We start from the raw sequence: 26,952 nt of genomic DNA, 5'->3' as shown, positions 1-26,952 counted from the left end.
AAAAGGATAACAAATTTGCAAAGCAACAGCAACAACGAAGTCACGAGTCGAAGTCCAACAGGTCACCCCAATCAGCTCCCTGGGCTCTCACAGACAAAATCTCAGCCCCACCAGGGCCACATATATATATAGGAGGGGCTTGCAGCTGAGTCACAATGGCGCCTATGAGGTCAGAGCAGGGCATGGACCAAGCGTGGCTGGGGATATACTATAGTGGTTTTCTTTTTGGTCTCACTGCCCTTTTGCTCTGGAATTTAAAAAAAAGACCCCTTCCCACCCAATGAGCTTTTTGTTTATGTGGGATATTAAAGATTGTTATTTACTTTATTGGAAGTAAAAATCTATAAATTTCAACAATTAAATAAAATAAAATGAAAAGTCTTACTTATTCTCCTGCTCTAGGTCATTGTTCAAACATCACCTGTTTAGAGAAAAACTTCCCTGATCCACCCATTTCTACCTGTCTCACATCTGTCATCTTTACAGTACTGACCACAGGCACCTGGTTCTTGTTCACTGCCCGACCTTCCCATGAAGGCAGGAGCACTACTATGATCTTCCCTGTGTCTAGCATGGTGAGTGGCAACAAGATAAGTATTTAATAAATAGGAGAGTTTAGGGTAACAAAAGACTGTACAGCCAATTACTTATTTAATCAAAGTGATTCACTTAAAAAATCTTTTTAAAAAAGAAAAAGAAGAAGATTCTAGAAAATTATCCTCTTCCTCTTTATCTCCACTTTCCCCCATGGAGGACTCACCTGCTTCTGTGAAGTTAAATCCAGGCTACTCTTTTCTTTTTTAGCCTCTAGAGGCACAAATCTATCCTTTCCAACAGGTCAAAGAAGGGAATTAGGATACCTAGGGTCTCCCAAGTTCAAAAAAGAGCCAGATGAGGCTATGCCTTTCCATTCCGCCTCTTGGGGTGTAAACCACAGCCCAGTGGACACCGCAGACTCCTCAGTCTTCAAAGCTGTGTGATGAGCGTCTCCCGCCACCTGCCTGGCTCAGACAGGGCTACAGGTATGAGAGCCAATGTCTCTTTAGCTTTATTGCTTCTAGGACAAAGCCCAATGTGGGTGGGAGGATAGGAATAAGCCTGGTGGGGTCCAACCCCTTCCCTGTGGCTCAGTCCATGACCAGGGCCCACCTTGTTGTCTGAACTCCATGCCAGGTTGCCCTCAGGCAAGATGAGTTTGACTCTCAGCCCCTTTCTGAGACAGTGCTGTCAGAGTATGAGAATGGGATGCATCACAACAACCAACAGCAGAAGCTAGGGAATCAAAACAAAGGCAAACTAAGTAGGCAACAAGAGTGGGAAAAGAATTATAGGTATGGGGAACATATTGAGGGGAGGTCAGCAGGGAGAGGCAAGGGGGAAAGGGAGGGAGATGGTGCAGGAATTAAGCATAGTAGGAGGGAATGGAGTAGACAGGGAGATGTTGAGAACTATATGCACAACCAATGGGTATGGACTAGGTGGGGGACAACTGGAGGGAACAGGGTCACTGAGTGGAAGGGAACAAAGGGAAAAGAAATTGGGACAACTGTAACAGCATAATCAATAAAACATTTTTTTTTTTTTAATGACTGTGTTGAACAATGAATCTGCATCACATTTTGTGTTAAGCTTGAACATTCCTCTGTGGAAACTATTCAGATGATTCAGAAAGTGTCTGGGGATGATGCAATGAGTGCAGCACAAATAAAAATGTGGCACGAGTGCTTCAAAGATGGTTGAGAATCTGTTGAAAGTGACCCACGTTCTGGAGGGCCTGCAACAAGCAGAACACCTGAGAACGCTGAATATGTACAGGCTGCAATTAACAAAGACTGGCGACTGACAGTGTGAGAACCAGAAGCTGATCTGAGGATTCCAAAAACTACTGTGTCCCAGATTTTGATGCAGGATCTTCACATGAAACATATTGTAGCGAAATTTGTTCCATGGCTTCTGCTACTAGAGCATAAGAAACATCCTGCTGCAGTTGCTAATGACTTGATTCAAACCACTACCAATGAACCAGGTTTTCTCAAGAAGGTCATAACCAGAGATGAATCATGGGTCTACGGCTGTAATCCAGAAACAAAAGGCCAGTCATCCCAGTGGAAGTCACTGGTCCTCCACATCCAAAGAAGATAAATCAAAGTTGCAGGAAGATCAAAGCCATGTTAACTGTGTTTTTTGATTGAGAAGGTGTTGTCCATCATGAGTATGACCCTCGAGGACAAACAATTAATAAGGAGTACTACCTCAATGTTCTTTCTCAGTTGAGAGATGCAATATGATGAAAATGGCGGCAGCTATGGGCAAATGGTAATTGGCGGCTTCATCACAACAACATGCCTACTCATGTAGCACAAAAAATTTTACAGAGTGTTGTGAACAGTGGAAGAGATGCTGGGAGAACTATGTGAGGTTCCAAAGTGCCTACTTTGAAGGGGACTGAGGTATATTATTCTATGTCCAATGTTTCTTGTATCTTCTTCAATAAATCTCTATTTTTCATAGTGCATGGCTGGATACTTTCTGGACAGACCTTGAATATCTACCCTGTTACTCAGTCATTCCACACTTAGGTGTTTACCAAAGAGTAATAAAAGTATTTGTCCACTCAAATATTTTCACACAAATGAGCAATGGCAGATTTATTTTTTTTGTAAGCAAAAAATGTCTATTAAGAGGTGATTGAATTAAAGATGGTTACACATATCTATAAAAAAGAATAAGAGCAAGAAAGAGAAATAAACTTCTAATACACACAACAATATGGATGACTCACAAAACAATTATCCTAGATGAAAGAAGCCAGTCAGGAAACGATGCGCACTGAATGACTTTATTTATAGAATATCCTAGAAAATGCAAAAACAAATAGCTGTAGAGACTAACAGCAGATCAGGGTTGCCTGGGTGTCAGGGACATGAAGGATATACGCATTTGTTGATTCTGGTGATGGTTTTGCAAGAGCATACTTTGTCAAACTCATTAAATTGTACACTTTAATGAATGGATTTCCATGTACATCAATTATGTCTCACTAATTTTAAAAAAGGAAAATTAAAACTACTCACATGGAATAAAATCTCTATAACCTTATGGCTTCCATTCACAATCCACAAAGCCACTAAAAATTGCTCAACAACACAAAATCCTCCTTGAATGCCTGACTCAGACTCATTCAGAAAACAACTATTATTAGCATGACATCTACTTCATGGTCTTTTAGTTAACACACTTACTTACATACAACACATATAACTTCCTCACATAAATTAGAATTTTTTAAATGTTGCACTACAATGTTGTTTTTTCACTCAAAAAAGAATCTGTTGCACTCATTAAATCACATGTGTACTTCACTTTAGGATACTCTATTATTGGACTCAAGTTGGGACTTAAAGACATCTTTGTACATATATCTTTGAGCATTGATTTGTTTCTTTCAATTGCCAGATTATCAGCAAAATATTTTTTCATTCAACAAAAGTTGCTTAGACACTCTCCCATACCCAGAACTAATGTTAAAAAAAAGAATACTATGTAATCAGTGTTCAAATGATACATTTCATTTTAGGGGGAGACATACAGGTAAACAGATTATCACAATGCAATAAGATAAATGCTCTGGTAGAACCTACACAGAGGACCACAGAAAATGAGTAGGAGTACCCATTGTTGGGGAAATCAGCATGAATTCTTCTTGTGTCTTCTTCACAAAATTGACATACATTTCAGCGGGCCTTGCACCTGCTCTTCTCTTTCTCTTTCCCCCGAGGCATGCCTAGAACACGGCCCTTAAAGAGTGATGCCTCAATAGATCCACTGGCCATTGGACTGAAGTCATGTTTGGCACAGTGTCCTCTGTCCTTCTGCTTCACTGCCTGAGCCCAACCCCACCTGGGCAGGGCAATAAAGACCTGTGTTCAGAATCACACTGAATAGAATTCTGGACTCCATAGAACCCACTGCCTGCCTACTGTCTTTCAGGAGCCATGAAGCACCTATTACTCACTCTTGCAATTTTTTTGCTCCTGGCCCAGTTGGTCTCAGGTAAATAGAATCTTGGGGAAGAAGCAGCATCAATGTAGAACAGGGTCCTGCCCATGGAGTCTCTGTTATCAAACTGGCTATGGGAGTGGGGCAGGGCTCTCACAGAAGGGGGCTGAGTTTGGCCTCACTTCTTCAGAACACCTCTAAGAGACCCAAGACTCCCATGGTACAGAAGTGTCCACGATTGGATTTGAGGGAGGATAATGAGAAGCCAAGGACAGAGATGATCCTGACATCCCAAATGTCCTTCTGTACTAATCACTCAGGGCCAGTTCAGTCCAGCCTGCCTCACTTCACATTGTAGGGCACCAGCTATCACCTCCTTAAGCAACAATTTTAAATTATTACTTCTCCCAGCTGTTTTGGTCTTACAGAGAAGATCTCCCATTTTTAAAAATCTTAGATGTGATTAACAGAACAGGGAAAGTTATTTCTAAATATCTATAGAACCATAAGGTGGAAAAGGAAAAATATTCTGAGTAAATGAGGTATGGGGAATTCAAGACTGCTGGAAGTTCTATTTCAAATTTTAACTTTATTTGAATAAGCATTCCTTCTTTTTAATGAATAGTCTTTATTTACAAAATATATACAGGAACACTGGAAGAATTTTAGAAATAAAGAAATTGACCACCATTTCATCACTGCTTACATTTTTTAAACTGTGACCAACTGATGAACAAGTTTATCTGCCATTTTTAATTTAAGAATGTATCAGGGAAAGTTTCCCAGGTCTTTAAATATTTCTTGAACATACAGTTTGCAGTAGATGCTTATTATTTTGTCATATTTTTGCACCAGTGTTAACTTGGAGAATCCCTTACTGTGTGTCATTTGGATTATTTTTCCAGCATGTCACTATTATAAATTACATTGTATAACCTTGTTAATATATCATTGTAAGATTCTATGCCTATTATAAAGGTAAATTTTAGAAGTTCCATTTGCTTGGTCAAAAGGTAATAAAGGAAACCAGCATATCTTGACAAGTGATACTGTTAGTGTGCTACTATTTTAAACTTTCTATTTCATATTTCTTGCAAATATTTTCTAATATATTGGTAACTTATAAAAATTTCTAGTGATTTATTTGAGACACAAAACTTTCATTTTCATATTATCAGATCTACTGGTATTTCCTTTGCATTCTTCCACTAACTTAGACAGTTCTCCATGTTAACAGTTTATTCACCATACTTAGATTTTTTTGTTTTGAAGTTTAAATATTTTATTTTACTTATATAAGAATTTATTATAATTTTATTTTCCTAGCTTTAATGAAAGCATGGCCATCAGCAACATTTTCATAATCTATTTCTTTGCTTATCTCCCTTTTAATTGAGAGAATTGCCACTTTTGAATAAATAATAAGCTTAAATAATTTTTAATTAACTTCAGCTATTGAAACTTCTTGTATAGGTTTTATTATTCTTTTTCTTACATGGGACTCATCTCCATATTTTATATATGGCACAAAGTGAGAAACAAGCTTCTTCCTAATGGGTAGAGATTGCATTGTATAATAACTACAGCCACCTCTACAGATAATACTGAACGTTCTCTAGAATTTGAAGAACTGTTCAAGAGGAAATTAATAGCAGTATGAAGGGTGCCTCAAAGTGTTTCAGATATATTGCATCCCTGAAATTCTACAGGTTTAGATTGCATGATTTCTCCCTCTTTAGAACACTGATGACAGATATCATGCTCACATGGTATCCCCTTTCTAACCAAAGGGCCTGAGAAAATTCCTCAGTTCCCTTTCTAGACAAACACAAGCAATTCAGGATTATTCTGTAAGATGATCTAAGTCTAACAAAAGATCTAGAGGCATTAGAAATGCAACCCTTTTGCTGTGCAGAAGCTTTTTAGTTTGAGGTAGTTCCATTTGTTTATTTATTCCTTTGTTTCCCTTGCCCTAGGAGCTATATTGGCAAAAATATTGTTCTGAGAGACATCTGATATTTTACTGCCCATGTTCCTCCTAGGATTGTATGGTTTCACAACTTACATTTAAGTCTTGCATCAATTTTCAGTTTATTCTTGTGTATGATATAAGTTGGTGGTCTGGTTTCATTTTTTTGCATGTACTTGTCCAATTTTCCCAACACCATTTACAAAAGACACTTGTCTGTACTCCATGGTATACTCTAAAGGGGGACATCTGTCATAGTGTCAACAATAAAAATAAAGTAAAAATTAATTAATTAATTAATTATTAATTATATAGCCAAGAAAGAAAGAAATGGAAAGAAGGAAGGAAGGAAGAGAGGGTGGGAGGAAAGGAGGGAGGCAGGGAGGGAGGAAGGAAGGATTGCAGCCCTTAGAAAGGACATTTGGAAAGAAGAATCAATGAAATGCCAGAGCCCACAGAAGATCAGGGTGGGAAGGAAGGAAACTGGTTCTGTGGTTTCCATTCGCATAGCCCCTTGAAAAAAGCTGAAGAAAAACATTTGAATGTTATCTTCATGGAAAGAGTGGCTGCAAAGAAAGTTGAAGGCCAGGGAAAGCCCTTGCAGATATAAAAGAAGAAAAAGAGGAACTAGAGTAAGAAAAATCATGGCAACAAAGAAGTCAAGCAACCTTTCTGTTCCTCAGAAGTCAGGTTCTTCCCCCACTCATGGCCTATGCATAAGCTATTCTGTCTTTGAACGCTCTTCTAGACTGTCACATAGCTGGATCCCTTTATGTCAAGGGTTGCATGTCACTTTCTGAGGAATAATTTCCTCAACGACCACATGCAGAGTACTGATTTTAGGAGTGAGAGGCCTATACATAGATCTATAAGTCTATATGTGTAAACATATGTACATAAATACTATGTATGCAGTCTCATTTAATCCCCAGAGGAAGATTAAGCAGTTGTTAAGGAACAGTAGTAGGGTAATAGAACTAAAAAATTATTGTTCTCTGTTACATCACTTTTTTTTTTAAATTTGTTGCACTTACCACAAACTGTAGTTACTTTATTTATTCATTTACTTGTCTCTTTTCTTTCTCCCCCTTCCCCAATGTTAGCTTCTCAGACTTTGCCTTTCTATTCAGTGTTTATTCCCCCATCATCTTATAGAGTTCTTGATATGGTAGGCTGATCATATATTTGTTGGTTGAATAGAGGGGAGTGAGTTAAGCAACGTAGGACAAGGTAAGAAAGAGTTTCAACATCTCTTTAGGACTGCCTGTATGTTATATGCCATGTAATGAGAACATTTAGTATATACGTATATAATATGTGTACATATACAGCCATACCCTGCAAAAGTCTCCCTAATGAATATATTGTTAGTAGACTGGATTTTGTTTTTTATCTCCAAAATTTTGTAGAATGTATTTATATCTCAATAATATATAGTTATAGCTGTATATCTAAATATAGATATATATAAAAAATTATATTTAACAAGAAAATATGTAAGACAAATCTAATGTTACATTTCAAACATAATTTGTAGGATCTCAGGAACATGAAAGACATTTTGAAAATCTCACCAAGCATCCACAAAAGTCATGTGTGTTTGGGTAACAGTGAGAAACATTACAGCAATAATTTGAAAAAATTAATGTTTTTTACTTCTATTTAGGTGTTTATGTGTGTCTTAGTCACATTTCTGGAAATTGATTAGGGATTTTATATTCATAAGTAATCCTATGTTATATAGTTTTCTGTTTAAAATAATAGAAAATAGACACCTGACATGTTTATATGCAAAATTTTGGCTTCAGAAAGGCTCATACATATGTAAAAATTCTATTTTATATATTTATAAAATCTTATTTAATGCTCGGAGCAGGTCTTTATGATTAGGAAAAGTATAACAAAACAACTGGTAAGGGACTTGACTAATCCATGTTTGAGAATCTATTGTTTTTTCTTTTGTAATAGATCTATGATTTACATGATCTATATAATTCCTTTATGCAGGTAGTTGGTATGTGAGAAAGTGTGCAAACAAAAGTGGAAATTGCAGGAGCAAGTGCAGAACTGGAGAGATACACATAGAGCCTGTTACTGGGATGTGCAGCAAGGAAAAAATGTGCTGTGTTCTGAATGGGAAAGAGCTTAATCCTATCCTCTGTGGTGGCAGCTTAAAGACTACAAGTGCAGCAGGAACTACAGAATCCACCACAGGAGTTGCAGTGTCTACTACGATGCCTACACAGAAGGCTAGTACTGCTGCCCCTTGACCATTCTAGTCTCTGTCTCCTGACATAGGACCCCTGGTGTTCATTAAAGCAAAGGACTTTATTGTGGTGTCAGTTTTCTTGCTATTTTGCACCCTCCCCCCATTCAACAGTGTTTGGAAGAGCATCAGATCTCCATAGCACCTGCAGTTCCAGGGTAGGGATGCTAATAAGACAGAGGCCAGTCACAAGTGAGGGTTAGTCCAAAACACACATTTAAGGACAAATGGACAGAGGCAGTGTCATCCTTGAAGACTGTTCCCAGCCTACAGGCCCACAACCTGCCTGTAGCTGTGATTATCAAACTTTAAGATGCATCAGGAACACCTGGAGCGACAGCTGAAACACAGATTTCTGGGCCTCATCTTCAGTTTTTGATTCTGTGGTAGAGGATGAGAATTAGCTTTGCTCACAAGTTCCAGGTGATGTCAATGTTTCTTGTCCAGGAACCACACTTTGAAAACCACTGACCTCTGATACAGAATGATTAAAGGCGTCCTCCTACAAAATTGAAGGCATTTCCTACATATTTTTGATGTGGTTAATGAAACGAAAGCATTCCTACAGAGTGCTCAGTCATTTTCTTATTAGATTTCCTATAACAACTGCAGGATGTACATATTATGACCTCACTTAAGAGAAGAAACTTGATGTACAGTGGGGTGGGGGGGATCCAAGAAAAACCCAGAATTATCTTCTGCAGGGCAGGCCCTTTATGGTACAGGCTATCCCCGCTAGGTGAGTGCTCTAGGAACCCACCTGGATGAGTGTACCAACTGGCGTTGTGAGAGGCTGCGATTGGCTTCAGTGAATTTTTTTTGAAGAGTCAACACATTTGCCCATTTCATGAGGGTGATTTATGAGGGCACCTGCCCACATCACACTGAGTGTTCAACAGTTTTTAACCAAAAAATGACATGACCCCCATGCCATACCCCTCCTATTCACCTGATCTCACCTCAGCAATTTCTTTTTTGTTTCCTTGGATGAAAAAAGTCCTCAAAGGAAACATTTTGCCGATGTGAAAGAGGTGAAACTAAAAAGCAGCAGAAGCACTAAAAGGAATCAAAATTGACAAGTTCAAAAACTGTTTTAAGCAGTGGGAAAAAGTCTCATTAGGTGTATTGCATCAAATGGAGAGTGACTGAAGTGACTGAAGTTTCAACATGTAAGAATAAGAACATAATTTTTAATAAATTTCGGATTTTTTTGGCTTCCCTCTCATATAAGCATTAGAACTGGAACAGATTTAATTGACTGCTGAGTGTATTCTGTCACTACACCTTGATGTCCATTTTTTTCCTCTCCTGGGAAATCCTCAATCATAGATTCCAACTTTGATAGGATGAAAGATCCAGATGTCCATAGTGTGACCTGAAGACTATGGTGGACACTCACCTTGAACGCTAAGATTTTTCTCTTAAGAGCTCTTCCTGCACCCATAAGATAATATGGCCCACCATAGTCATCCATCAATATCTCAGGCCCACTTCCCTGACACTTGCAAGGGGAAAATAGGAAACACAGTTGCTGTGACTTTCCAGCCACCTCTGGTAGCTATGTTTTTTTCAGCCTCCGTCTTCCTACTTCTGGAAAGGTAGGGTTGGACAAATGTCTTTCTCTCCACCCTTGTTATGCTGGTATCCTTCTGATTCTACAAATATGAGCTTAGCTTATGCCCTGTAGGGTCAACTTCACTTTTGACCTCATTAGAGGCTAAATGTTTAGTGCAGAGAAAACACTGAAAACAAACAAAAACAAACAAACACTAAAAACATTGGTGGAAGAGTTATCTCTGTTACAAAACACAAGTCCGTGAGTGTCATCACAGAATCCTTTTTCTTATTCACTTGATTACTAATTAGTAGCACCCAGTTACTAATAAGTCCATATGCCTCTACCACCGCTAACATGTGCATCGCTTTTATCTCCCCTACTAGTGTAAGGATTCAGCCCTTATGACTTGCCCTGGGATTATTGCAATAGCCTTCCCACTGAGCGTTCTGCATTCCTTTCACACACGTATACATCCATCTTTTACATTGACAGCAAGGCATTTTTCTCACACAACATCATTAAACTCCCTCTGGAATCATTGCCACAGCATCCTAGCAAACATTTCAGTTCAGCCTTCATTGTTCTTCATTTCCAGTTTCGTCTCTCCCACAGGGCACCCTACACTTTGCACTACACCTGTATTTGTGATTGATTTGAACTCACTGGGTTGCTTCTGAATCTGAGTTTTTTTACACATGCTTCTTTCTCCACTCTAGCCTGCATGGAAAAAACATTTATTCTCTTCCAGATTACACTGATAATCACATCGCTTCACCTAATACAGATCTACCACCACCTCTTGTTCTCTATTTATTGACTTACCCAGAATTTCTCATCATATCACATCATGTTCTATATGTCTGCTTGTATGTCTTCTCCACTACTAGACTTTGAAATTTTATTCAAGGAAAATAAATTTTTATATTTCTACTTCTCCTATCATCCTCTAACTAGATTCTATATGAATACTCGTTGATTAAGTAAAAGGGTCTCTTGAGGACCTGGAAACTTTGGGGATGTTACCAAAATTTCGCCTTCGTTTATTCTAGATCTAGATTTTCCCCGAAAGGTTGGCCTCTGCTTCTTCAAATCACATCTGTGCTCTAGGTAATTATCTTGTAGAGGAAGTTTGAGAGATAAGTAGTCCCAACCAGTAGGATATTGTTGCCTTTTGTACTCATGGCTCTCATTGGTGGTAGATCTCATGAACTCACACAAGAAGGTGGAAGGACAGAGCCAGTCACTTCAGCAGAAAAGAACATAGAAAAGGTCATAAACTTTAGAGTCAGATATATAGGAGGTCATTCATGGTCCCACCATGTATTCAGTCTTAGACTGTGCACAATTGATTTCCCATCTTGTTTCTGAACTGGAAGAAGAAAGAAAATATTTATTCCCACTTGGGCTACTTTGAGAGTTGCTAGAGTAGTGATCTTCAAACTTCCTCACATTGTAGGGACTTAGCTAGCAGGTCACTGATTCCCAGATGGAGAGCAGAAAGGTACATTTCCCAAGGGCCCTGCCCACTGAACCATGGCTGCTCTCAAGGTTAGGGGTTATTATAAGCCATGTTTCAAAACTCATCACTATGCAGAGAAGAATGTGACAGAGGTTAGGTTGATAGAATCTCTTTGAACAGGTAGATGAAGTTTTAAAGACACCAGGTAGAACTCACTGTGCTTTCCCCTCAGTAATCACCTTGATCACTATCTTGAAAACATCTTAGAGCTATAAGCACTGCAATCACAGATGAGGAATATAATCTTAGTGCCGCAACCTGAAACTTGACCCTCCTGTCCTCTTGCCTTATATCCACTCCTTCTTCATCCTATGCTTGAACTTAGGTAGAAAATAGCCTTTCCCTGCCTTGGGGTTTGGGGGAGAAAAGGGACCTTTATTGTATAAGAACATACAATGGACCAAGTGCATTGATATACAATCTCATTAAATAGAAGCATTATATAATAATTACGATAACATTGTTAAAACTAAAGAAACTGGAGCAAAATATACCCAGGTTCTTCCCTACCTTTTTTTACCATCTGGTCTCTACTGAAATTTCCTAGTTAGCAAGACAGATATAATCACACACCTACCTCCTAGAAGAAGTCTAAAAATGAAAATACATAAGGCACATAGAACATCACAGTCTCTGGAACCCATGAAACTGCAAGACATGTACACTTAGTGAGGCATAAGTCATTCCCACTTAAAATCTGAAAAATAAAGTCAGGCACACTGAATGCTGAGCACAATCTCTGGCACTTATGAAATGCTTAGAAAGCAACAAACAAATTAGAAACAGAGTCATAGATACAGAGAACAGACAGCTAAGGAAACTGGAGCAAAATATATCCAGGTTCTTCCCTAGTTTTTTTACCATGTGGTCTCTACTGAAATTTCTTCATTGGCAAGACAGACATAATCACACACCTACCTCCTAGAAGAAGTCTAAAAATTAAAATACATAAGGCATATAGGACATCACAGTCTCTGGAACCCATGAAACTCTAAGGCATGTAGGTTTAGAAAGGTATAAGTCATTCCCACTTAAAATATGAGTATAAAAATCTGAGATTAATGGAGAGGAGGATTTTGCATACCAAGTACTTATCAAAGGCAATTCTGCCAGCTTCCAAGGCCATAACCTCTCTAACCCATCTCATGCTAATCCTGAAGATATCCTCAAAGCTGATTTCTACCTTTTTAGTTTGTCATTTTACATAGCTATATAGTCCTCAAGAATGAGCTCTGCAAACAATGCAGAATAATCTGGATTCCAGAAAGACAAGAAAGGAAGAAGGATACAGAAAGTTTATTTAAAGAAATAAACACAGTGCACTCCACGGTCCTGGGATCTGTCTCTTGCTTCAACAGGCTTTGGACAGAACAGACCTAGGGATGCGACTTCTCTCCAACTACCCTCCAACCTCTTTTCTAGACCACCTTTGGAACCACCTCTGCCATCCTCAGCCTCCGAGATCAGCCAACACCATTTTTTTAATCTTAATTCTTCATTGCTGAACAACCATGAGCTCCCAAATTTGTCAGAATTATTTCACCGAGGTGGAGGCTGCCATCAACCTCCTGGCCAACCTGCATCTGCAGGCCTCCTACACCTACTTCTCTCTAGGCTTCCATTTCAACCTAGATGATGTAGCTCTGCATGCCATGGACAACTTCTTTCTAGAGTTGGCTGAGGAGAAGTGTGAGGGCACCAATTGTCTCTTAAAGCTGCAAAACCAGCACAGTGGCTGTGTTCTCTTCCCAAGATGAGTGAGGTAAAACCCAGGACACCATGGAAGCTGTCTTGGCCTTGGAGAAGACCCTGAACCAGGCCCTTTTGGATCTGCATGCTCTGGATTCTGCCTGCACAGACCCCCATCTCTGTGACTTCCTGGAGAACCATTTCCTGGATGAGGAGGTGAAACTCATCAAGGAGATGGGCGACCACCTGGCTAACATATACAGGCTGGCTGGCCCCCAGGCTGGGATGGGCAAGTATCTCTTCAAAAGACTCACCCTCAAGCAAGACTAGGAAGCCTTTGGAACCCAGGGGCCTTTGAGGGGCCCCTCTGCATTTCCCTGGTGTCTGTCTTTTACCTGAGCCTCTTCCTGAAACCACTAGGCACCCTTTTAACCACCTGGAACCCTCTCCAATGCATTGGACCAAGTGGAAACAATCAAGCTTTTTGCAGCCAAACAAAGAGAGAGAGAGAGGAAAGGCAGAAAGAAAGAAAGAGGGAAAGAGAAAAAGGGAGAAAGAAAGAAAGAAAGAAAGAAAGAAAGAAAGAAAGAAAGAAAGAAAGAAAGAAAGAAAGAAAGAAAGAAAGAAAGAAAGAAAGAAAGCTTCCCAAATCTGGCAAGGGACTTGGACAACCAAGTTCATGGAGCTAACAGATCACTTTATTATCTCCATGGGAAAAGACCTTCTCTGATACACATTATAATAAAACTATCAAAAATCAAATATAAAAAAAGAATACCATAGTAACAAACCTATATAGACTATGTTTTTCCTTTCCATGCATACTTATGATAAAATTTTAATTTATAAATTAAGCACAATAAAATTAACAACAATAAAAAATAATAAAATAGAACGATTATAGCATTATATTGTAAGAAAGGTAAGTGTGTGAAAAAAAAAAAAGAATCCTAAAGGCAGCCAGGAGAAAAAAAAAGAGTATAACTTAAAAGGGAGCCCCCACTGGGCTATCATCAGATTTCTTTGCAGAAACCCTACGGGCTAGGATATGGTGCAATAAAATAGTCAGTGTTGAAAGGTATAAATTACCAGCCAATAATACTCTACCAGCAAAGTTATCCTTCAGATATAAAGGAGAAATAAAGACTTTCCCACAGGAACAAAAGCTGAGAGAGAACTGCCTTGCAAGAAATGCTTATAGTTCTTCAAGCTGAAATGAAAAGACACTAAACGCAACATGAAAATGTATGAAAGTATACAACACGATGCTAAAGGTAAAAACATATAGTCAGATTTAGAAAACTAATTCTATGATAGGATGGTATATCAACCACTTAACCATAGGATAAGAGTTAAAGGAAAAGAATATTAAAAATAACTATAGTTTGGACTTCTGGCCAAGATGGAGGCATAGACAGACACACTGTGTCTCCCTTCACAACTAAAAGGGAATACAACTACCTCAAAACTAGAAACAACCAGAAGTTCCAGAAAATCAAACTGCATGGAAATCCAGCAAACAAAGATATAAAGAAGAAATACTCATCCAGACAGGTAGGAGGGGGGGACCTGGGGTGGAAAGGATGCGGTGTGGTGGTGGCAGCAGCGGCGGCAGCAGCAGTGGCAGCGGCAAGCCGGTGGAAAGCACAGTCACACATTTTAAAAAGTGAAGAGAGACACCTGAGGAGCATTCCCTGCTTCTCACCGGACCTTGCAGCTCACAGTGCCAGCACCAGGGAAAATCAAGGCTCAGTGTTTCTGACTGTGCAGACCAGTGGGGGTTAGGGTGGAGGCAGAAATTATAGATCTCTCAGCAGAGTCTGTTAGTTTAAAGGGCCTCCATGGTCCTAGAACGTCCCCAGACCCACCCACCCTGGGAACAATGGCCAGGGCAGCAGCTAGAGGGGTGCCAGTTTGGTGCGGAAGTGGAAGAGGTGCCTGGAAAAGGGGCGAGTGCTGGGCAGGTGGCATTGTTCCCTCTCGGACCCCTGCCCCACAAACAGCGCCACAACGTGGTGAAACAGGTCGCCCTGTACTGACAAATTTCTAAGGCTCCGCCTCTTACAACGTAACAGGAGTGACAGCTCTTCCTAAGACACAGAGGCAAACATACACAGGAGCCTGTCAAGTTGAGGAGACAGAAAAGTATGACCCAAAAGGGGGAACCGATTAAGGTTCCAGTGAGAGAACTAAGCGACGAGGAGATAGACAACCTAACAGACGCAGAATTCAAAACACTGGTGACAAGGATGCTCACAGGCTTGACAGATATGCCTGAGTACAGCAAATGCATAAGAGAAGAAGTGAAGGCTATGCTAAGTGAAACGAAGGAATGTCTGCACAAAACCAATGGTGAAGGGAAGGAAACCGGGGTTCAAATCAATGATTTGGAACATAAGGAGAAAAAAACAGTCAACCAGTGCAGAATGAGGAAGCAAGAATTGAAAAAAATGAGGAAAGCTTCCCAAATTTTGCGAAGGTGATGGACATACAGGTCCGGGAAGCACAGAGGGTCTTGGGCAAGCTGGACCCAGAGGGGACCATACCAGGATGCATCATGATTGAGATGCCAAAGGTGAAAGATAAAGAGAGAGTCCTGGAGGCAGCAAGAGAGAGGCAGAAAGTTGCCTACGAGGGGGTGCCTATAGGACTATCCGCTGATTTCTCAGAGGACACTTTGCAGGCAGGAAGGGATTGGCAAACAGTATTCAATGTGATGAAAGGCAACCTGCAACAAGGATTACTCTATCCAGCAAAGCTATCATTTGGAATGGAAGGGCAGATGAAGTGCTCCCCAGAAAAGGTAAAGCTAAAGGAGTTCATCATCACCAAGCCATTATTATCTGAAATGTCAAAGCGACTTACTTAAGAAAAAGAAGATCAAAACTATGAACATTAAAATGATAACAAACTCACAACTATCAACAACTGAATCTAAAAAATAAAAACAAAATCCAACTAAGCAAACCAGAGTAGGAATAGAATCATAGGTATGGGGATCATTTATTTGGAGGGTAATCAGCTGGGAACAGGGAGGGGGAGAAGTGGGGAAATGGTGCAGGGATAAAGAAGCATAATCGATTGGTACAAAATAGACAAGAGGAAGTTAAGAATAATATAGGAAAGGATGAAGCTGAAGAACTTGTATGCATGACCCATGGACATGAACTAAGGCGAGTGGGATTGCTGGAGGGAAGGGGGGTACTGGGTGGAGGGGAGCAAAGGGGAAAAAATTGGAACTATTTAACAACATAATCAATAAAATATACTTTAAAAAATAAAAATAAAAATAACTGTTGTTTCTATAATTTGTTAATGAATACAACATAAAAAGAAATAAGTTGTGATGTTAAAAATATAAAAGGGGAGAAGAAAAAGGGCGGAGCCTTTAGAGGCAAACAAAGATAAATTGCTATCAGCATAAAATGGACTATGTTGTCCATGAGATGTTTTATGTAAGCCTCATGGTAACCACAAAGCAAAAATATAAGGTAGATTTGCAAATGATTTGTTTTAAGGGAAACATAGCATACCACCAAGAAATCACCAGTTTACAAAGGTAGGCAAAAACAGAGGAAAAAACAAACAACAGAAATACAAAATACCAAAAATCAATCAATAAGATGGCAATAGTAAGTCCTTACATTATATTAACTCCTCTGAATGTAAATGGATAGAATTCACCAAAGGCAGAGTGGCTGGCTGGATTTTTTTTTTTTTTTTAAAGACTTGTCAGAGATTATAGAATTGGGAAGACATTTCTAGAATACAAACTTATGCCCTGACCAGTGTGGTTCAGTTGGTTTGGGGTCATCACGCAAAGCAAAACGTTGCTTGTTTGATTCCCAGTCAGGGCACATGCCTGGGTTGCATGTTAGGTTCCCAGCTGGGGCATACATGTATGGAAGGCAACTGATTGATATTTCTCTCTTACATTGATGTTTCTCTCCCTCTCTTTCTCTCTCCCTTCCCCTCTCTCTAAAAATAAACAAATAAAATCTTTAATACAAACTTACTAATACAACCAACTAGTAGATAAATAAACCCTGGAGATCTAATGCTCAGTATTGTGATCATAGACAACAATATTTTTTTGTACATCTCAAACTTGTTAACAGACTACACCTTAATTATTTCCCCAGGAAAAAGGAATGATAATTAGGTGATGTATTAGAGGTGCTAGTTAATACTACAATGACAATCATATTACAATATATAAATGTATTGATCAACATGTTGTACACCTTAAATTTACAGTGTTACATGTTAAATATGTTTCAATTTTTAAAAGTTAAAAATAAACCATCCAATGAGGAAATAAGCAAAAGACATGAGATACTTCACCAAAGAGAGTATTCTGGTGGCAAATAAGTATATGAAAATATATTTAACATCAGTAGCAAATAGGAAATGCAAATTAAGACCACTGTGACCTATCATTATCCACCTATCAAAACAACAAAAATAAAATATAGTGATGGCCTGGAGTACTGGCGAGGATGAGGAAAAACAGAATCTTTCATATATCGTTGGTAACCATGTAAAATGGTACAGGCACTTAGGAAAATAGTTTGATAATTTCCCAAAACAATAAAATGTCCTCTTATCACACAATCCAGAAATCATCCTCCTGAGCACTTATCCCAGAGAAATGAAGACATGTCCACCCAAAAAAAAAAACCTGTCCATGATTATTCAGAGCAGTTTTATGTGTAATAGCTAAAAACTGGGAATAACCAAAATCTCCTATAATAGATAAATGTTTAAACAATGTACATACATGCCAATAATACTACTCAGTTAAAAAAAAAAAAGGAACATATTCTGCCTTAGTTTTTCCTATTTACTTATGTAAGGGACAAAGAAACTGGTGACTCTCAAACCAGTAGGAAATAATTAACAGCAAAGGACAAATGTAATTGAATCTTGAATTAGGGAGTCGGTCTCCGAGTCAACAGTAAAGCAAGGGAAAATGCTAGCATACAAGTCAGAAAATGACATTCCTCAGCTCATCACGAATGCCTCTGAGATCAAAGAGAGCTAGAGATAGCTTTATCATCAAACCCAAACATAGGAACTAGGTGGACTCTTCAAAGGAGAGCTAGGGACAGCTTTATCACCAACCCAAACACAGGGCAAGGGAGAGCTGGAAATAGACCCCTCACTACATTACCCTTACCCTTAGTTAATTACATTAGAATATAACTCCTGAGTATCCAGTAATGGAGAAAAGGGAGAGATGGGGTGTGGGGGAAGGGGGACAGCGCTACTCGCATTAGTAGAAAACCAGTTTGCTTTTTTTGCTTTGGTGTGCATGCCCCTAATATGGCTGTGTGCCCAGTTCTGCAGACCAGTGAATAAACAATGCCTTGTTTACTGCTGAAATATTGTGTCCCAGTATTTTGTTTTGGTTTGTCTTGTTTTAAATTTATTTTTGTTTTTCTGTTACAGTTGTCCCACATATTCCTCCATTGCCCCCCCCCCCCGCACCTTGCCCACTCCCTCTCCCACAGTCAATCACCACCCCATTGTCCATGTCCATGGGTCATTTATACTAGTTCCTTGACTCCTGGTGTTTTTATTGTGAGCGTTTCTCACACTTATACATATTTGCCCCTCTAACTGGAATACCTTGTACTGTGTGGCAAACTCCTGGTCATTCTTCAAGACCCAACTCAAATCTAGCTTCCATGTGAAGCTTTCACTTACCCTCTCAGCCTAAAGCTATTCCTGACTGTAGTTCCATGGCTTTCTGTATATATTTTCATTTATAGAAATTATAAGGCTTTTAATATTTTATGGTTTATCTTTCCCTCTAACTAGACCTGAGGGCTAGGACTATCTGACTCATCTTTGTTTTCCCCATAGCAAATAACACAGCTCTTGATATATTTGGAGCAGACAATAAACACTAATAAAATAAACAAATAAAGAGATAAATACATACATACATATGGGAACAAATAATTGATGCATGGATATATTATAACTACTGGTATATTAGGATTTTCCTGCCCTCTGGTTATGTCCTGTTTATTTCTCCTATCTTAGTTTTCATTAGCTAGATCTCCTGCTGATGTGAATATTATACATTTTGGTTTTAACTATTTATATATTAGTGATTTGTCCTCATTATTAAGACCCATGTTTATGCATATTTTTACCATTAACTTACCAACGACCTTCAAAAATAAAACTTAAACAGTATAAAGTCTTATATACTTCTCCTGGTTGCTCAGACTTAACTGATTCTTTATTTGATGCTTATAGGTGACCCCACAGCAAGTCACTTATAGAGGAAATACATGTCCATAGGAAGACTATAAGTAATAAAACCAGTTCCTTGACCAGGGCTTATGCCATGGCAAAGATGAAGACAAGTGATCCTTGGGATCTCAGAGGTAACTTCTCTTAAAATTATACTAGCCTCCAATAAGGATTTCTTCCTTGTCGGTTTCTTTTGATGTAAAAGATATTTCTATGATAAACTACTATATGACCTGACTGATGGAGATAGTACCCATCCAAGCCAGCCGGCTTGCATATATATATATATATATATATATATATATATATATATATATATATATATATATTTATTTATTTATTTATTTATGTGTGTGTATGTATTGGTATTCATATCAATGGTCTGCAGTCTGGAAATTTTTTGAAAAATGAAAGCAATCGTGTAAAGATAATCTATGTAAATATCTCCCCTTAGTGGAGCCTTTTGATTTAATCAAAGTTGGGCATCAAAGTTTACCCACATACTCACTCAAGCATGCCTGCATACATACACATTTAAATAATAATGGAATAAATAAAATAACAAATTACTGTGTTTCAAACAAACACAACTTCCTTGACTAATCCATTTAAATAACCAAATACCTAGTTACAGGTGGATTTTTGACTGTGTGGGAGGTTGGCACCTCTAACCTCCACGTTGTTCAGTGGTCACCTGTTATTTGCACTCCTACCTCTTGAACTCCATGAAGCTTGGTGGGTGAATTATCCAAAATTTATTACCCTTATGTCCTTTTATAAGTAGTACATTAAAACAATTTGTACTTTTAAAAGTCCCAAGTTTCTGAGGTCCTTAGATTTAAAGTAAGCACTGATTGGTGATTTCTTCCTCGTGAAGAAATATTACGTTCTTTATTCATCCCATCTTGCTCACAGGAACACCGACTTGTTATGCTTTAAGAGGATTTGGGGGAAAAGAAGACTCTCTATGGGATCAATCCAGGAGATCTAGCCTCGTAAGCCCTCTAACAGCAGGGGACAGAGAAGACATACACAGACACACGTGCACGCACACATGTGTGAGCACATACACATTACTGAAGTGGGAGTAGAGAGACACCATTTTTTCTAAGACACGGGCTGTGGGACAAAGAAATGTGAGTTTTCTAATCAAGCAGTTGGTGAAGAAGACAGTGCAGGTTAGATACAGAATGTTCTCTCCATTGTACAAACAATATATTTTAATATAAAGTCTTTTATCTTCAAAACTCAAAGATCAATTTATAAGCCCCACCCTGTTTATATTTCTCTCCTATCAAGAATAGAATCCATGATTTCCTTCAATAACTCTCTAGCCAATAACTAGGACTCCTTTGTTTCTCTCTTTCTAAAAAGATTTTATTTATTTATTTTTAGAGAGAGAGGAAGGGAGGGAGGGAGGGAGATGAGAGGGACAGAAACATTAATGTGTGGTTGCTTCTTGCATGCCCCAAACTGAGGACCTGGCCCATAATCCAGGCAGGTGCCCTGACTGGGAATCAAACCAGCGACCCTTTGGTTTGCAGGCTGGCACTCAATCCACAGAGCCACACCAACCAGGGCCCTTTGTTTCTCTTCAGTCATTTGATTCTTTGGGCACACCATAGCCTTGTATCAACCCAACTATCTGTTGTGTACATTTCTGTATTTAGATAGACAAGTGTTGCTGATGGCATTACACAAATGCCATGGCGTACATTAATACCATGATAAATTCGTGGTCATCAATCTGTTAATTCACCTACACTGTTCAGAGGCTATTGTATTAAACTATGTATAGTCGGAGCCTGAGCGACAGGTTTTTGAGCTAAGGGCTATAGAGATGGTATAATCTCCAAAAGCTTATTTTATTGATACCAATACCTGGTTGGAATTTAAGATGAATTGTCATGATTCAAAAGAATTTCTGGTTTGGTCTTAGACATGAAAGTGACTGAAAGCAATTCAGAAGAAAGTTTGTTAGTCTTTCAAAAGAGTTTTAATGCCATAGAATCAAAGCCTGAACTAAAGGAAATATTTTGCTAAAGTAACAGAGCTCCCAGAAGGACCCTCTCACCCTAGTCACCTCTAAGATATGGCCACTGAGATCAATGACCAGTGATTTTCAACTGGAGGGATGCAAGAATTTTTAAAACATGCAATACCTGACTATTTAGTCAGGGGCACTGACCTTCTTTCCTTTAGATTGTCAAATTTTAAAAAATGACAACAGTCAATACAACAACAGTCTTCCAGTGTGAATGATTCAAAATTATACCTATTTTTTCAGATTGTCAAAAAAGTTTTTGGGTTTTTTTTTTTTGATGTTCTGTAGAATTTTAGTAATTAGTCTATGTGTGCTGATGAAAAAGGTTGAAAATCACTGCTTTATACTGACAGGAAAAAAAAAAAAACTTGCTATTTTTATCCATTAAGACAATGCTTTATGATGGTATCTCTGTCTTTTCTCCCTTTTATGCTGTTCCTAAATGAAAATTTTTATTACAGTCATCAATTTATTCCTTCATCATTATATATTGCTTATCTGTGAATAATTAATTTAAGATGTGAAAATAAAAATTGGCTTCCATTTGGGTTGACTGAAGTTACAGACACAACACCCAGAGAACCTACATTTAGCTGAATGCAGTAAATGGAATAAGCTTCATGATTTTACAAACTCATTCTCTCTTAGAAATGAGTACATGTCATACCTTGGTCTATCTGAGCAGACAACCGAAGTAGAGAAAGCACAGATTCTTCTTACCAGCAGTCCACAGCCCACAGAATGGCCTCAGGTGTGATGAGATAGAACATGCGGTGTCTCTGATTCCATATAGGGTAAAGTGGGTGACCTCAAATTTCCTGTGCCTGCCCACATGATGCAAAGTCCACAGATTGGAAGTTTGGGGGAACAATTCATATTATACCATCTGTTCTGGTTCAATGCATAAGAATCCAACTCTCTGAGGAAGGTTGCATGGTGTGAAATCCACTGGACCAAGAGCTTTGGCTTCCACCTCCTCTGAGAAGCCTAGCCATGAGGCTCCTGCTAGTCATTGCAATTCTGCTGTTCCAGAAACCCACAGGTAATCCAGAATTTTCCAGGGGCTCATGCAACTCAACAATGGGATGGAATGTTTCTAAGAACCCAAGGTAATTTTATAATTCACAGTAGAAGGAAATAGGTCCCCTAGGGATGGCTGAAGTCTACCAAACATCATCAGAAATTCCCCTTCCTGAGTCCTTCTATCATGGTACTGTTCTTTAAAAGTACTCAGAGTGAAAAATAGACCCTAATTTCCTCTGGGAAGGTTCCACAGTAGAAAGGAATGAGCCCAAGATCTAGGAATGCCCTATTTCTTTGGGTACAGTCTTTACTCTGGCACTCAGCTGTACTGTCTTCCATATATATATGTGACTATTATACTACAGTGTGTGAATAGTGGAAGAAGCAAACACTTTGGGGTCAGGTTTGAGAAACAGGCCTTCAATGTCTTCTACTAGTTTGTCAACTTTGGATAAATGGTAAAGACTCTCTGAGCCTCAGTTTCCTCATTGGTGATGATAATGATACCTGACTCATGAGGGCGTTATTAAATGATATAACGTTTATGAAACATCTAGCATAGCACTTAGTCCATACTAAGAACTTAAAATTAGTTTTATTTCCTCTTTTAAAACCAGATCTATTACATTTGTCTCATATAACAGTAATAGGAATTGTCTGTCTCTGACTCCCTAGACACCTATGAATCAAAGGAGTTCTAGAACCTAGGGTTGGAGGCAGCATCTTTGTTCTTAGTTTTGAACTTCTGGGGTCTATTCCAGAAGATTGTACAAGCTCAGAAATCAAAACTTGAACATCCTAACTCTTAGATTGTTGAAAGTATTTAGGATCACTAAAAAAAAAGAATATATACCAAGGTGAGCAAAAGTCTAGGGCTGAACATGGGAGGAATTCTTGCCACTGCAGGTAGAGGAAGGATGAAGAGTTAGAGAGGGATAAAGCAAGTCCATGGTTATTGTAATGACATAGAAGCCAAAGGAAGACATGCATCGGCAAAAATGTACAATGGTAAGAATTAACAAGGGAGAAAAATTATTGAGGGGAAAAATACCTGACTGGACAAGGAAGTCATTCTTGACCACGGTAGTGAGTATGAACTTAAGAGCATAGTTTGATCCAGACATAAATACACAGAAAAAAGTTATTAAACTCTGGGGCAGTGGTAAAAAAAAAAATAAAAAATAAAAATAAAAATAGTGCCCTGGGAGCATTCAAATGGAGGCAGATTTGCTGCAGTTCCCAGATGGAGCACAATGCCATAGCCTGAAGTCAAGGATTCAGCTCCTTTATTTTCCCAAACAAGATCTGATGCTCTTGGTGGAATCCATCAGATGTTGGCTGGAAGCCCAAAACCTTGGAGGAACTAAATATGAGTGATCACATAGACATACCCACTGAGGTTTACCTTCTTGGGGCATCCTCCATGGGATATTACAGGTATCTGCCTTGAGAATCTCCTATACACCTAATTCCTACAAATGTCCTTTCTCCTCCCCATGTCTGAAGTTGCCTCTCAGTCCCAAACACTGACCTTTCCCTATTGTTCTTTATGTGCACAGTAACTGAACAACTTAAGAAATGCTGGAATCAATATATACAAGGACACTGCAGGAAAATATGCAGAATAAGTGAAATACGCGAAGTACTATGTGAAAATGGGAGATATTGTTGCCTCAGCATCGTGGAACTGGAAGCACGTAAAAAAGTTACAAAGCCAACTCGTCCAAAGCCAGTGACATATGCAGTGACTCTTCCTCAAGATTATGATACGTATGTAGAAAATAATTTCATTCCCAAGACAAATTCTACATAAATCAAGTACAATTTTCCAGTCATTTGTTTCTTAACATATTCCAATACACTAAGTGAAGAGATCCACATCTTTTCTCTTCTGGTTCCTTATTCCCCAGAAGACCTTAAAGCAGATTCTAATAAAGTTCCATTGTCAGTTGTCTGACTCATTTGTTATTTAACCAATGATTGAACACTCAATGTACCAAATGAAAACTTGATAAGGACAACTCAGAACCTCCCCTTGAAAAGGGGATATAACCAGTACACTAAAAAAATCTATAACAACCCTGGCTGCTGTGGCTCAGTGGATTGAGCGTTGGCCTGCAAGCCAAGTGTCGCTGGTTCGATTCCCAGTCAGGGCACATGACTAGGTTGCATGTCAGGTCCCCAGTTGGGGGCGCAAGTGAGAGGCAACGACACAGTGATGTTTCTCTTTCTCTCTTTCTCCTTTCCCCTCTCTCTAAAAATAAAATAAATAAATAAATAAATAAATAATTTAAAAAAAAAATAAAGAAATAGGATGCCCTAGAACACGAGCATTGTAAAAAAAAAAAATCTATAACATTGAACACTGGAACAAGAAACTCAGGAAAGTAGGCATGTAATTCAGGAGAGGGAAAGGTGAAGTCAAGTATTCAGGGGAAATTCACCAGTGAGTTTAAAGTGGTGCTTTGTGAAATGTGTCAGATTTCAACAGGTGACTTCAGAGAACAGATTGAAATCAACAAATGGAAGGAATTTAGAAAATTCAGGACATTTTAGGAGAATATACATGCACTTGTTTGGCTTAAGAATAGAACAGCCAAAGTTAAACTATAAGGAAGCCTAAATTCATTAGTTTCTGTGCAAAAGCAACAAGCTGGAAAGAGAGATGAAGATGCCACCACCGTGGAACTCACTCTGTAAGGTGGAAGCAGACATAAATATATAACGCCAAGACAGAGGAATTTCTTTGTTGTTGTTTTACGTGTTACTACTAGTAATGCATCCTTTTGGTGATCACGGTCCTTTGGAGTTTGGAGAAAATGTAAAGAACCCACAAATTGGTCTGAATTGCAGTATTAGGGCAAAAATCCAATACAATGACAACACCGAATGCTGTCAAGGATGTGGCATAAAACTCATTTATTTTAAGATGGGACCTGCCGCTTTGGAAGACAGTTTGACTGTTTCTTATAAAACTAACACACTTACCAAACAATCCAGCAACTGCAGTCCTTGGCATTTACCCAAATGAGCTGAAAACTCTCCACACAAAAACCTGCACACAGGTGTTTATAGCAGCTTTATTCATAATTGCCAAAACTTGAAAGAAACCAAGACACCCAGTGAGGCTGTCCGCCTCCAACACCCCGGCTCGGTGCAAACTCCCTGTCCAGCGGAGGTTTCAGGCACATGGATGAGAGAGAACAAAATTACCTGGACACTCTCTTTTGTCTGGGAGGAGGAGAGGTGGCAAATCTCTCTAGGGGAGAAGAGCGTTGAATGTTCTCTCCTAGACCATTTTATTGAGGAGGAGATTCGGGAGATACAAAGTCAAAATACATAAATCATCAATTAGCTTTTAGATTCTTGGGTTACAGTTGGCAGTTACTGATTACAGATATCAATATAAAGAACACAGTGACCGCTCTGTGTCAGGGTTTGTTAAACATCCTGATGCCATACTGATATCAGGTGCAAGGCTTCATATATTTTTTGCTACACGCTGTTTATAGTTAACTAAGAGATAAGAAAAGCAGAGCAAGCTCTAAAGCATGATATGCATTCTTTAAATCTGATTCCCATGGGAACATTCTGAGTGGCCTTCGAGTCATGCCTACCTCTGGCCTTCCCAGTGTTCCAGTCGAGTATTACAAGGCTCTTAGGAGCCTGGCTGGCAGTTTGGGCTACAATTCTTGAAACCACATAGAACGGTCCCTTACAACCCTGCAGTAAGTGAGTGGATAAACTTTGGTACCTCCAGACAATGGAATATTATTCAGCACTAAAGAGAATGAGCTGTCAAGTCATGAAAAGACAGGCAAGAACCTTAAATGCATACTACTAAGTGAAAGAAGCCAGTCTGAAAAGAATACATTCTGTACGATTCCAGCTATATCAGTGGTCCCCAACCTTGTTGGCACCAGGGACCGGTTTCATGGAAGACAATTATTCCACAGACCAGGGCATGGTTTCAGGATGATTCAAGTGCATTACATTCAAGTTCACCTCCTGCTGTGCGGCTCAGTTCCTGACAGGCTTGGACTCATAACCAGTCCACAGCCCCAAGAGTGGGGACCCCTGAACTCTAGGACATCTGGGAAAATATAGAGACAGTACAAAGGTCAGGGAGGGAAGAATAGGTACAGCATGGAGAAATTTTAGGGCAGTGAGACTATTCTGTACTGTAGATACTGTGATGACTTTTGTCAAAACCCATAGAATGTGCAACACCAAGAGTGAGCCCTAACATAAACTACAGACTTGAAGTGATGGTGCATCAGCGTAGGTTCATCAATGCCACATGTCGATAGGAGGCTGTCTGTGTGTGCGGGAGGGTCACATGGGAATTCTCTACACCTCCCACTCAATTTTGCTGTGAATCTAAAACTGCTCTAAAAATAAAATCTACTAAATATATATACATATCTATACCATTATTAAAACTCAACAGTTAAGGCAGCAATTGTTTAGAACTTAAACCAACAAAAGTTTTCTTAGGGAGGAGTATTTTAATCAGACATAGTTTAGAATTGTCCGCACATGGTGAAAATAAAAAGCAGGATTGCAGCTGGTTTTGCTATTATTCTTAAACTTGCTACAATATCTCCTTATTGCCTGC

The 26,952-nt window shown here is 39.0% G+C and overlaps 2 protein-coding genes and 1 pseudogene across 2 annotated transcripts; all 3 read left to right on the top strand.

Moving 5' to 3' along the window:
• Positions 1-3,962: 3,962 nt before the first annotated feature.
• On the top strand, positions 3,963-8,238 carry DEFB126 (defensin beta 126). The gene is made up of 2 exons (XM_090285037.1): positions 3,963-4,053; positions 7,976-8,238. Exons 1-2 carry the CDS (start codon positions 3,996-3,998, stop codon positions 8,236-8,238), a joined length of 321 nt encoding a protein of 106 aa, XP_090141163.1. The 5' UTR covers positions 3,963-3,995.
• A 4,584-nt stretch (positions 8,239-12,822) lies between these two features.
• Positions 12,823-13,330, top strand: LOC150003381 (ferritin light chain pseudogene; annotated as a pseudogene).
• Positions 13,331-22,304: 8,974 nt separating this feature from the next.
• Positions 22,305-24,147, top strand: DEFB127 (defensin beta 127). Its single transcript, XM_090285036.1, has 2 exons — positions 22,305-22,353; positions 23,894-24,147. Exons 1-2 carry the CDS (start codon positions 22,305-22,307, stop codon positions 24,145-24,147), a joined length of 303 nt encoding a protein of 100 aa, XP_090141162.1.
• Positions 24,148-26,952: the final 2,805 nt, after the last annotated feature.

Source organism: Furipterus horrens, unplaced genomic scaffold (assembly GCF_987537825.1).
Source record: "Furipterus horrens unplaced genomic scaffold, mFurHor1.1.pri manual_scaffold_8, whole genome shotgun sequence".
NCBI classification, from domain to species: domain Eukaryota; kingdom Metazoa; phylum Chordata; class Mammalia; order Chiroptera; family Furipteridae; genus Furipterus; species Furipterus horrens.
The sequence above is the reverse complement of the archived record's forward strand: the minus strand, read 5'-3'. Positions and strand labels throughout refer to the sequence as shown.